The sequence below is a fragment of the Neophocaena asiaeorientalis genome, unplaced genomic scaffold (genome assembly GCF_003031525.2).
Source record: "Neophocaena asiaeorientalis asiaeorientalis breed wild unplaced genomic scaffold, Neophocaena_asiaeorientalis_V1.1 scaffold59, whole genome shotgun sequence".
Lineage (NCBI taxonomy): Eukaryota > Metazoa > Chordata > Mammalia > Artiodactyla > Phocoenidae > Neophocaena > Neophocaena asiaeorientalis.
The window spans coordinates 5997801-6011384 of NW_020174268.1; the positions used below are offsets into that span (position 1 = coordinate 5997801).

General features: G+C 38.6%; 1 protein-coding gene across 4 annotated transcripts in view; it reads left to right on the top strand.

Moving 5' to 3' along the window:
* FNDC3A (fibronectin type III domain containing 3A) overlaps nucleotides 1-13584 on the top strand; it is a 160156-nt gene that overhangs the window by 98991 nt on the left and 47581 nt on the right. For all 4 annotated transcript variants that reach the window (XM_024755384.1, XM_024755383.1, XM_024755385.1 and 1 more), the window contains 2 exons: nucleotides 7257-7494; nucleotides 13240-13509. In XM_024755384.1, the coding sequence (XP_024611152.1) occupies nucleotides 7257-7494; nucleotides 13240-13509 (508 nt within the window). The remainder of the gene's footprint in view (nucleotides 1-7256; nucleotides 7495-13239; nucleotides 13510-13584) is intronic.

Here is a 13584-nt window from a genome sequence, read left to right on the forward strand (position 1 = left end):
ACTTAATTTTTCAGTTACATAACTTTTACTGTTGGATCAGAAAAATGGATCTTTTTTAAAAAAAATTTTTATTAACCATGACACTGTGTAAGATACCATCCAATATGATAGGGAAACCTAAAGTTAATTAAAATGATATGCATAAAGGAAAATGTAATTCACCGGAAGCTTAAATATAGTTCAAAATGTAGTTCACCGGAAGCTTAAGTATAAAGGAATATTAATTTTGCAAACAAGCCAATGGGAAATATATTTAGTGATAAAGAACAAATATAGTTGTATATTTTAAAAGTTGTATATTTTTCTGATCATTATTACGTAGAAAACTTAGAAAACATGTAAAAGGGTAGGGAAAAAAATTGCATCGAGTGGTATTATAACCTGGAGACATAACCTTCCCGAACTCTATTATTATAGTTTAACAAGTAAGAAAGGGAGGTTTACGAGAGACTTGACATACTGCAATAGAGGCAGAAATATGTGCCAACTGAACTGAGACATCAAATGGAGAAACAAACAGCAACAGTAAAACTCAAAAAACAAAGCAAATGATGACACGGAAAGCAGAAGGTGACAAGTGTAGAAGGAACTTAATTTCCTGGCAAATAATAATAACTTATAGTCGCTAAGGGCATTGCAGCTCAGAACACTTGGTATTTTAAGGGTGAAGTTAATGAATTATCAAGAAAATATTATAGATTTACCTGAATGGAACTCCTGAAAGGTAATAGCAAAAGTTCTCTCCTTCTGCCTTTCTTGTAATGAATGGCTCCCCTGTTTTTTATAGAATGTGGGTTGTTATGGTGATGAGAGGGCGCCTAACAGGGAGGGGATTGTAGATCTCATAATGTGGGGAAAGGGCCTATCAGCTTCATGAAAAGTTTCAGATTACTCCTTTGAGCTGGACTTGGTATTTCACTGTGCCTTTATGTCAGCACGCAATGAGGTCAGTAAATTTTTCAAAGATTCTACAAACCAGTCTGATCTCAGTCTTCCCTGTCTCTCGTGGAGAGAACAGCCAAAAAAAGATGGGCAGCAGTGTAAGAGACTGGAAGGGGACTTAGAGGATTAGATGGAGGATTAGATGAGGACGAAGAGTCACAGTAAGAGCTGAAGAGAAAGGCTGTAGTCGCTTAGTGACTTTGATTAGATATATAAAATAAATATCTGTTGGATGAATGGCCAGAAATATCTTTATTATTGTTTAATAGCTTAAAGTTGGAGTAGTTCAGGGTGAGGCAATAGAAGTAGGTTGCTAAAAGTATTGAGGAAGCAGAGACTGTAGGCATTGAAGAAGTCACAAAACCCTAGTAGTTTGGTGTTAAGGGGGGAGCAGGGGAGCATTCGAGTAGAACTAATAGAATTTATTTCTGGTCATATCATTCATAAAACAAAAAAATTTTTGAGCATCTGTCATATGCTAGGTGTATTATACCAGATATTGGGAAGAAAACAGTATACAGAACAGATCTGTCATGGAATGTATATTATGCACAATATAAAATGTCAGATAGTAAACACAACCTCCTTCCTCTGCAGTCCCTCTCAATTACGTCTGTGTTCAATAAAGAAAAGAAAGCAGGGCTTTGTCTAATTAGAAATTGCATGGCATATGTGGTTAGGTGGTCAGACTATGCTGATAGTTCCATTTAATTTTATCTCATTGCCTTTAATTTTTTTTAACATAGACTAATTTGGATATTTTACTTTCTTTTCCTTTTCATGACTTGATTTTATTTTAATCACCACCGTCAGTGTACCCTGTTGATACAAAATTCAATGTCCTGGCTATTTCTTGGCAGCTGGAGACTTAGCAGATAGTTTTGAGGTCTCTGGCCTTACTCTGAAGTTACTGGCTGCTCAGGTGGTTATTGGAAGTGGTGGAGTTCTCCACACACTCTTGGTCCTGCTCTGGCTCTTTTTTTTTTTAATCTCTGCATCTTAGCTTTTTTTTTTTTTTTTTTATTGTGGTAAAATACACACTAAAAATTTACCATCATAACTATTTTAAATGTACAGTTCAGTGGTATTAAGTACATTCACACTGTTGTACTACCATACATCCACAAGAACTCTTCACCTTGCAAAGCTGAACTCTGTACCTTATCAATCTTAAAAATAAAACACATAGTTATTATAGCAGCGAAATGAGGTTATTCAGGAATAGCAGAGGAATTGCAGTTCAGGGCATGCAAACTATAGCAAACCACAAGCAAGTCCCCAAAACAAAGAAGAGGCCTATTCTTTTATAAAGAAAAGAGGGGGGTTGGGAAGGGGTGGTTTTTTGAGCAAAATCCATTGGAAGAAAGAGAGTTCAGGGTTATGGGTTGCTTCTCATTAGGCTAGTTGTGGTGGCTTCTCATTGGCTGGGCTGTTGCTGGGCGAGGAGAAAAATCTCCCTTCCTCCAGCTGGGGTATGTAAAGTAAGCTTCTTCTGGTTGGGGAATGCAAGGTATGCTTCTTGCTAGTGTCTCCGAGGGGCAGCAAGCAGTAGTAAGTGAGAAGCCTTCAGGGCTTCCCAACTCTTTTTTAAAATGAGGTTTCTTTTATTCATTTTCACAACCTGTTAATAACTCCCCAATCTCTCTTCCCTCAGTTTATCTTTATATTTGAGATGTTCTTTTTCAGAAGAAAATAAAAACATTACTTTTGAAATGTTTCTTTTCAAAAGAAAAGTTTTAATTTCAAAAGTAATTTAGCCATTTCTTTTTTAACCGATGAGATCTCACTTGTGTTTGTGAAATTTTTAAAGGCAGTAAAAGGCAGGTGTTTGTGGATTCTATGCCCACAAAATGAATAAGAACATATAATTGAAGCCAGATTACCTGAGTTCAGTTACTAGCTCCTCCACTTACTACCTGTGTGACCTTGCAAGTTATTTGACATCTCTGTGCCTCAGTTTCCCCATCTAAAAAATGGAGATAATAATACTACCTATTTGTAGCATTGTGTTGAGGATTAAATAGTTAATACATGTCCCTTGAGAAACTTACAGTTAAATTATAGAGTAAGACATATGGATTTGGAAAATTAACAAATACTACAGTGTTGTGGATACCAAACAAGTGATAGAGAATAAATGCAATGGAATTGTTAGGAAGCAGAGATCACTGAGATTGTGGTGTCTAGGAAAGGGTCACAGAGAATAATCAAAAGAAACTATCTACTGGCTCCTAACCCCACATTCTTACCAATATCTGGAGTTACATGCTCTACCTTCTCATCTCATCAGTCCATACTTCTTTTTCATCTAGAACAAAGACGAACTTTTCTGCTCCTGTTTAGATCCTGTGCCCCAGCTGGAGCCCTGAATCTCATGTCCTTTTGCCTGCTCAAGGACATTACTCTAGCATTCTCTCTCCTACGTCATCAATTTCTTACTCTCTGATGGATTGTGCTGATTAGTATATCAGTATGTTGTAATTGCTCTCACTAAAAACAACAAATTTTTTAAGCTGCTTGACTCTACTACTGTCAGTCACCACCCTATTCCCATATTCCTCTCTGCAGGAAAACTTTCCAGAATTGTGCTGTTACCTCTCTAGTTCTCCTCCCCACTTTCTCTCTTAAATCCACTCCAATCAGGCTTTGCCCCTATGATCATACTAAAACTGCTCTCATCGAGGTCACTATGACTTACATATTGCTATATCCAATGGTCAGTCCTTAGTCTTCATCTTATTAAACCTGTCAGCAGCATTTGACAGAACTGATCCTTCCTCCCTGACACAATTAATGAAACTTCCAGACTCCACATTCTTAAGTTTTCTTCCTGCCTTACCTGGTTGTCCTTTCCCAATCTTTCTGCAGCTGCAGACTACTATTATCTGCCTACTCAACATTTACACTTAGAATCTGTCTTACAGACTTACCAAACTTACATGCGCAAAACCTAAAACTCCAAATCTTCCCTGGCCCCCACTCCCCAAATGACTTGTTCTAACTGCAGCCTTCCCTTTCACTGTTGGTGAAATACCATCGTTCCAAAACTTCTTTTTCACACTTCTCCGTTGGAATTATCAGCTAATGTTGTTGTTCTACCTTTAAAGATACGCAGAATGTGGACCACTTCTTACCACCTCCACTGCTACCACCGTGGTCCAAGCCTCCACCATCTCTTGCCTAGATTTCTGCAGTAGCTTCCTGAATGATTTCACCTTTTTTGCCCTTGCCCTACAATCTGTTCTCAACTCAGCAGCCAGAGTAATCCTGTAAGAGTATGTCAGGAGCTTCTCATCCTCAGCACTGTAGACATATAGGCGTGGTGATTTTTTGTTGTGGGGTTGCCCTGTGTGTTGCAGGGCACTGAGGCAGCATCCCTGACCTCAGCTCGCTGGATGCGAAGTAGTGCTGCCAGCTCCAGGTGTGACAACCAGAAGTGACTCCACGTGTTACCACAGAATCACCCCTGGATGAGAATCACTTGTTTGTATCCCTCTTCTGCCCAGAACTCTGTGATGCTTCCCTGTTTCACTGAGTAAATACAAGTCCTTAATAAGCCTATACAGCCCTACGTGACTTGGCCACCTCCCCTACCTTTTTTTTTTTTTTTGGCCACGCACGGCATGTGGGATCTTAGTTCCCCCACCAGGGATGGAACCCACACCCCCTGCATTGGAAGCACAGAGTCTTAACCACTGGGATGCCAGGGAAGTCCATCCCCTACCATTTTGTATCTCTTTCTGTTGTTGTTTTTTCGCGGTACGCGGGCCTCTCACTGCTGTGGCCTCTCCCGTTGCGGAGCACAGGCTCCGGACGCGCATGCTCAACGGCCTTGGCAGCCGCTCCGCAGCATGTGGGATCCTCCCGGACCGGGGCACGAACCCGTGTCCCCTGCATCGGCAGGCGGACTCTCAACCACTGCGCCACCAGGGAAGCCCATGTATCTCTTTGATCTCATCTGTTTCTGTCTTCCTCCTCCTTTATGCTGATCCAGTATCTCTTTGATCTCATCTGTTTCTGTCTTCCTCCTCCTTTATGCTGATCCAGTCACACTGACTTCCTTCTAGCCACTTCTACCTTAGAGGCTCTGTTCTAACTGTTCCCTCTACCCAGAACACTCTTTCAGATTTTTGTGTGGCTAATTCCTTCAGTTCCTTCAAGTCTCTGCTCAAATTTCATTTTGCCAGTAAGGCGTATCCTGATCACTCTTTTATACTACAACCTGTTCCCCTCCCACAATCCTTCTAATCCCCCTTACCTGTTCTGTTTGGTTTTTGGTTTTTTTTTCCGTAGTATTTATCACCATGCAGCATGCTCAGTAATTTACTTTTGATGTCATGTTTGTCTGCCCCTGTTAGTGTATGTGCCCGCATAAACACATCACTCTGTATTTCTCTCCTAAATAACAATTTCTTTTTGTTCAAAAACAAATCTTTTGTTTTTTTAATGAATGGAGGAGGGTATTGCTAGATTTGGAAGGAGAGATGGGATTTGCATGGTTATGGATTAAGGGGAAGCAAAGTGAACAGGGTAGATGGCATAAACCAAAGTACAAGATAAAGAAATATGTAGGTTAGGTATGAAGATAGTTTTTTTTAGTATACCAGCCTGGCTGGAATTAAGGGTTCAGGATTTGGTGTGGAAGAAGATACAGCAATAACGATAGGTGGGAACCAGATGGGATGGTAGGTTTAAGAGTATGTACAGTACAATCCTATCAGAAATGGCGGGATCATTTAAGATTTGTGAGTCAGAGAGTTGAGAAAGATGAAAGTAGTATGTTAATGACAGACACCATGGTTTGGGTCACTCAGAATCCATTTCAGACTTCGTCTAATGTCCGTTCCTATAGGTTAGAGGCTGAAAAAACAACAGTTTCCAGATTATCTTCAGCTAGGCTTCCAGGTATGATTTAGTTTCCACCAGTCAGTCATATGCACTTGTCTGAGGCTTGAATCCAGAACTGAGTTAAATAGGGAGAGAGGTGGGATATGAAGCATCCATTGTGCTAGAAGCCAGGCATTGTAGTTCTAGAGCTAGTGTATAAAAACTGATTCATTTGCTCTTCTGGTCCCATATTACAGACAAGTCATCTCACACTCCAACAGGTAAGGTTAGTTTAATAGGCTATTTAGTAGCAACTATATTCTTTCTAAAGCAGTAATTTATTTGTAATCTAGGCTTACCTTTACCCAAATAAGTGTGTTTTCTAATATTCCTCCCAAGCACATATGTTTATAAACAAAATTTGCAATTTGTTTAAGCATAGTAAAACGTGTACTTCCTGAAAATATCAGGATTTGCCTTTAAGTTAGCACTTTACATTTTAATCATTTTCTGTTGTTAGCCATTTGTTGTACTACAGTAGTAATCATTGAAGTCTAAAAGATTAAGGACCCTGTTTTAGTAGAAGGATTTCTAATTTTGAGGTTAAATCTTGTATCTTTTTAGGCCTTCCTGTATGTCCTTGTTGTCCAGTGAGGTTCAAAAGGAATAAATCTGGCGTTTTAAAAAATCCTTTGCCACAGTGTGACCCCTATTTAAAAACATGTAATTTCTACGACTCAGAGCCACAGATATTTTTCTTAACTGGGAGTTAATATATGAGGTGTTTGCCTCCCTTGAAATGATCTTCAGTTATTAAAAGTGTTCTGGTCATGGTCCTAAGTTTTATACCTAAATTCAATATATGGTTGATCTTAGGAGTCTGGATCCAGCTTTTTTCCCATATTTTGTTCAAACCAAAAGTTCCCTTGAGGGCTTCCCTGGTGGCGCAGTGGTTGAGAGTCCGCCTGCCGATGCAGGGGACACGGGTTCGTGCCCCGGTCCGGGAAGATCCCACATGCCGCGGGGCGGCTGGGCCCGTGAGCCATGGCCACTGAGCCTGCGCGTCCGGAGCCTGTGCTCCGCAATGGAAGAGGTCACAACAGTGAGAGGCCCGCATACCGCCAAAAAAAAAAACAAAAAACAAAAAACAAAAAGTTCCCTTGAGACTCCCTTCATTTTTACTGTATCACTAAATGCATGTATCACGTAAGATAAATACCAGATGTCATAACTCATTGTTTAAATTATTATTTAGCTTGTCTTCTCAGTGTTTTAAGATTTATACTGCATTGTATAACAAAAACTACTTCATGTTGTTCAGTGCTAATTCATATGTATGTAATGTACTTAATAAAATCTTTTCATGTTGGTTCTGTAAAATTTCTTAATTAACTCCTAATGGTGTAAAAATTCTTACTCTAACATATTTGAAAAAGATTGCTTAACATCCTATGAAAGAAACTTTTAATCTGTTGTTCATTTTGTAGGTTATTGAAGACAATGGTGTTCGAAGAGTTGTTGTGGTTCCTCAGGCACCAGAGTTTCATCCTGGTGGTCACACAGTCATCCATCGTTCTCCACATCCTCCTCTGCCTGGTTTCATTCCTGTACCAACCATGATGCCCCCTCCACCACGCCACATGTACTCACCAGTAACTGGAGCTGGAGACATGGCAACACAGTATATGACACAGTATCAGTCTTCACAAGTATATGGAGATGTAGGTAAGTATCTAAAAATATTCCTGTTTTATGGAGTTGGCTATTTTTTGCTTGGATATAATAGGTACTATTACTATATAAAAGAAACAAAAAATGGTAACAATATCACAATCATTTTCTGTTATTCAAACACTATGTTAAGGGAACCCTATTCAATACTCTGTAATGACCTATATGGGAAAAGATCTAAAAAAGAGTGGATACATGTATATGTATAACTGATTCACTTTGCTGTACACCTGAAACTAACACAACGTTGTAAATCAGCTCTACTCCAATAAAAATTAATTTAAAAACAAAACAAAAAAACACTATGTTAAATGTTTCATCTTCATGATCACCTTTCAAGGCAGATGAGTAAACAGAAAATCAAAGAGGGGAAGTAACTTCTGTCATGCAGCAGTATTTATTTGGGGCCACATTCAAACAAGAGGTTTTCTTTGTCCTGCTGCTCTCTAGGCTCTGAGGAAATTTTTTAGCCAGGAATAATCATGCTGCTGTTAAAACCTGAAGCCTCTGATGCCACTAACCAAGGTTGCTAGGTTCTGTAAGATACTGAAAAAAAACAGTAAGACATAACATCTGCCCTCAGGGAGTTTAAATTTGGGGAAGAACAGACAACTACACACACACAAAATAATAATCTTATTCTTTCCTATGGCTTTAAATACCATCTATATACTGACAGTTCTTAAATTTGTATCTTCAGTCAAAACCTCTCCTCTGAGTCACAGACTTTTATTTCTAACTGCCTTTTTTTTTTTTTTGACCATGCCATGCGGCTTACGAGATCGCAGTTCCCCAACCAGGGATTGAACCCTGGGCCACAGCAGTGAAAGCCCAGAATCCTAACCACTAGGCCACCAGGGAACTCCCGTAAATGCCTTCTTGATAACTCCACTTAAATTGTCTCATACATCTCAGTTATAGCATTTTAAAACAAATCTCAATGATGGAACCTGCTTTTCTCTGCCATCTTCATCCCGATAGATGGTACCACTGTCCACTCAGTTTGCTCAAGGGAAAACCAGATGTGGCCACATTTGATTCCTCCTCTTTCAACCCCCACTTCAACTGGTATCTACTTTCAGAAGTTTCCCAAATGAATCTACTTTTTCTCCACTGCTCCTCAGTTCTAGTCCACCATCAGCTCTTGTCAGGACAGCTGCAACAACAGTCTTCCAGTTGGTTTTCTGCTGTCATTCTTGCCGCCCCCAACCATCCAGGCTCAGCCAGAGTAATCATTTTAAAATATAAATCAGACCATTCTTCTGTTTAATGGATTTCAGTGACTTTCCATTGCACTTAGAATAAAATCCTAAACCCTTCTCCTGAACCAGGATTTCTCAACCTTGGCACTCTAGATCTTTGAGGAAGGATGTCTTTATTGTGGAGGACAGAACTGTGCATTATAGGATATTTAGAAGAATCCCTGCCCTCTACCCACTAGATGCCAGTAGCACACAACTCCAGCCCTCACCCTGACTCGATTGTGACAACTAAAAATATCTCCAGACATTCCAGATGACTCCTGGGGGCCAGGATTGATGCTGGTTGCAAACGGCTGACCTGGACAAGATCCTGCCTTGTCCCACTTTTTCCCATGCATGTGCCCCACCTCCGGTTTTTCAGAACCAAGCTCTTTCTTGCCTCAATGCTTCTGCAAATGGTGTTCTCTCTACCAGAAGTGCTCTTCCCCCTTTTCCATACAAGGCTTCTTTTTTTTTTTTTTTTTTTTTTTCTTTAGATTTCAGCTTTCAGAGAGATCTTCCCTAACCTATCCTTCTCAGTCTCTAGCACTGAAACCTTTTGTTTCTTTCACAGAACTTAACACAATTTGGTTTTTTTTGTTCTTTTCTTGGATGTCTTTCTCCCTTATTTAACTGTAAACCACCTAAGAACTGAATCTGTTTTATTCATCACTGTTTTCCTTGCATTTAATCAGTACCTGTCATTTACGCTTAGTAAATCTGTAGAAGAAATAACTCTAAATACAAAATTTAAATTGTGTAGCACAACCTATAAGTAGTAGATGTATTATATATATTATGTAATATATTACATTTTTTTCAAACTTATTTCTGTTGCCCAAGTAATGCATATTAATTCCATAGGTATGAGTGTGGTTTGGTTTTCTGCATTTCTAACAAATTTCCAGGTGAGGCTCATGCAGTGGTCCAATGAACTTTATTTTATTTATTTATTTTTTTTTTTTTTGCGGTACGCGGGCCTCTCACTTTTGTGGCCTCTCCCGTTGCGGAGCACAGTCTCCGGATGCACAGGCTCAACGGCCATGGCTCACGGGCCTAGCCGCTCCACGGCATGTGGGATCCTCCCAGACCGGGTCACGAACCCGCGTCCCCTGCATCGGCAGGCAGATTCTCAACCACTGCGCCACCAGGGAAGCCCCATGAACTTAATTTTGAGTAGCCAGAGTAAATACTATAAATCGGTCTCTTCCATTTTTTACTCCTAATTATGACTTAGTTTTTTAAAATGTGTTTGAGAGGGACTTCCCTGGTGGCGAAGTGGTTAAGAATCCGCCTGCCAACGCAGGAGACACAGGTTCGATCCCTGGTCCGGGAAGATCCCACATGCCACAGAGCAACTAAGCCCGTGTGCCACAACTCCTGAGCCCACGTGCTGCAACTGCTGAAGCCTGTACCCCTAGAGCCCATGCTCCGCAACAAGAGAAGCCACAGCAATAAGAAGTCCACGCACCGCAACGAAGAGTAGCCCCCTCTGGCCACAACTAGAGAAAGTCTGCGCAGCAGCGAAGACCCAATGCGTCAATCAATCAATCAATAAATAAATATTTTTTTAAAATGTGTCTGAGAAAATTATAAGAAAAGGCTAAATATTACAATTTACTACTGTTTTACATTGTTGAAACCCACTGTTATTCAGAGGAGATATGCATTAGAATGTATGAATATGATTCACAGCGATGAGAAAGAAAGTGAAGCATACAGATCTACAAAGAGCACTAATCTGAAAACCAGCTACCCAGTGATGGAAGATAAGAGTTACATTGTATTTGAGGTTATAAGCCAAGGAATTTACCACTAGATCCTAGTAACTTACAGTAGTTTTATAATTAGTAGCTGCCTCCATGACCCCTTTTCCATGCATATTTTGTTTGGATTCCCAAAGTGGGACCTAATCCAACATTTCACTGTCAACAACTATGGTTATTGAGGCTGAACTTTGCTAGACACTATGCTCATACATGTATTATCTCACTTAAGCCTCAATAAAGTCCTCCAAAATACAGATAATTAAACTGAAGCTCAGAAATGTTAAGTAATTTCTGCAAGGTCACAACTAGTTCATTGTTGAGGATTTTAACCCTCTCAGATCTGTTTGATAATAAATTTCCTGTTATTACAACATATTTTTTATTTTCCCCTCATGGTCCATTTATCATTCTATTTGCGTAGTAAATGAAATATAAAAACATTTGGATAAACTACATTTTTAAAGTATGCACTAATTAATTACAGTCCCTGTGTTTTTTTTCTTTTTTTATTGAGATAATTCACATAACAAAATTCACCATTTTAAAGTGTACAGTTCAGTGATTTTTAGTATATTCACTAGATACTACATTCACTACTGCTATCTAATTTCAACACATTTCTATCATCCCAAAAAGAAACTCTGTGTCTATTAAGAGTAAGTCCCAATTCCCCCACCTCGTAATCTACTTTCTGTCTCTATGGATTTGTCTACTCTATAGATTTCATGTAAATGTTCATACAATATATAGCCTTTTGTATCTAGCATTTTTCACTTAGCATACTGTTTTCAAGGTATATTTCAAGCTTGTACCATGGTAAGTACTCCTTTCCTTTTTATGGCTGAAAAATATTCCATTATGTGGATATAATTTTGTTTTTCCATTCATTAGTTGATCGACATTTGGGTTGTTTCCACTTTTTGTCAGTTATGAATAATGATGCTGTGACATTTGTGTACAAGTTTTTGTGTAGACATATGGTTTCATTTCTCCTGGGTATATAACTAAGAGTGGAATTACTGGCTTATATGGTAATTGTATGTTTAACTTTTTGAAGAACTGCAAAATTGTTTTCCATAGTGACTGTACTATTTTACATTCCTACCAGCAATGTATGAGAGTTCTAATTTCTTCCTATCGTTGCCAAAATTTGTCTTTAGCTTCTAGCCATCCCAGTGAGTATGAAGTATTATCTCAGTATGGTTTTGATTTGCTTGTCCCTAGTAACTACTGATGTTGAGCATCTTTTCATTTGCTTATTGGCAATTTTTATATCATCTTTGGAAAGATGTCTATTTAAATCCTTCACCTCTTTTTTTTTTTTTCGGTACGCGGGCCTCTCACTGTTGTGGCCTCTCCCGTTGCGGAGCACAGGCTCTGGACGCGCAGGCTCAGCGGCCATGGCTCACGGGCCCAGCCGCTCTGCGGCACGTGTGATCTTCCCGGACCGGGGCACGAACCCGTGTCCCCTGCATTGGCAGGCGGACTTTCAACCACTGCGCCACCAGGGAAGCCCCTTCACCTCTTTTTAATTGGGTTATTTATCTTTCTGTTGAGTTGTAAATGTTTTTATGTATTTTGGATACAAGTCTCTTATCAGATATATGATTTGCAGATATTTTATCCCATGTTGTCTCTTTACTTTTTTGATGGTATCCTTTGATGCAGAAAAGTTTTTAATGAAGTCCACCTTATTTTTTCTTTGATTGCTTTGTATTTTTGGTGTCATATCTAAGAAATTATTATCAAATCCAAAGTTGTGCAGATATGTGCTTGTTTCCTTCTATAAGTTTTATAGTTTTAGCTCCTACATTTAGGTCTTTGATTCATTTTGAGTTAATTTTTGTGTATAATATGAAGTAAGGCTCTAAACTTACTCTTTTACTTGTATATATCCAAATTCCTGGGGTTTTATTTTAATATTATTGTGCATATCCTTACAGTATTCAAGAATATTATACTAATTTTCTTAAATCACTGATAAATTAAAACTTTTTTTACTGAGATTTTTGAGACTTTTCCTTTGAAAAATATTTTCCTCACTACAGATTTTAAATTTACAATGAAAATGAACTCTGAGGATAACTGATTTAACAATATTCATGAGGGTATTGATTTATATTACATTGCTCTATGACTTATTAGAATGAATACATTCTGAGTCTCAGCCCTGAGTTTACAATATCTGAAAATGTAACACTCTGTACCTAGATTCTGTTATTAGTTAACAGTCCCACTCACTTCTTTTTGCTGACTCTTAAAACCTCATTTTTTTAGTGATGATTTGCTTTTTTTGAGTCATAAGGGAATTTAGGTAGGTGGAGATTTTCTGTTTACTAGTTGATATGTGTGAAGTTGAAAGAGATGCTAAAAGTAATGGCTACAAAAGAGTAAAAGAAGAACTGTACACAGCTCAGTTCAGCTCTTATTCCCCACCTGTAATAGTCATAGCATATCAGCAAGCTGTTTCTATGGAGATTAATAGTTGAGAAAAGAGGAAGGAAAGAAGTGTCTATAAGATTACAGTTATAATCAAGTCACAAAGCTTGGTTCTCTCAGTTGGTGGAGACACAGAAATAGCTTTGTTATGCAAGATTATTCTTTGAAATATTTTATAATACATAAGTTTTATATAATATAGATAGATTTATTTCCTGTTCTTTTCTCATGCCATAAATGGGTTTGGAGAGAGTGACCTTTTTAAATGTCTTATTTTTATTTCTTCTCAGATGCCCACTCTACACATGGAAGGTCCAACTTTAGAGATGAAAGATCTAGTAAGACATATGAACGTTTGCAGAAAAAATTAAAGGATCGCCAAGGAACACAGAAGGATAAAATGAACAGTCCACCATCATCACCCCAGAAATGCCCTTCTCCCATAAATGAACATAATGGGCTTATGAAAGGGCAGAATGCTAGTGGTGTAAACATAGGATCAGCAAAGAACAAGTCAGGAAGGGGAAAAGGTGGTGTGCAAATTGATACAGAAATAGAAGGTAACTATTTAAAATACAATATATTCTAATTGTACTTTTTATCATCATTTAACCTACTAAAAGTATATTCTAACC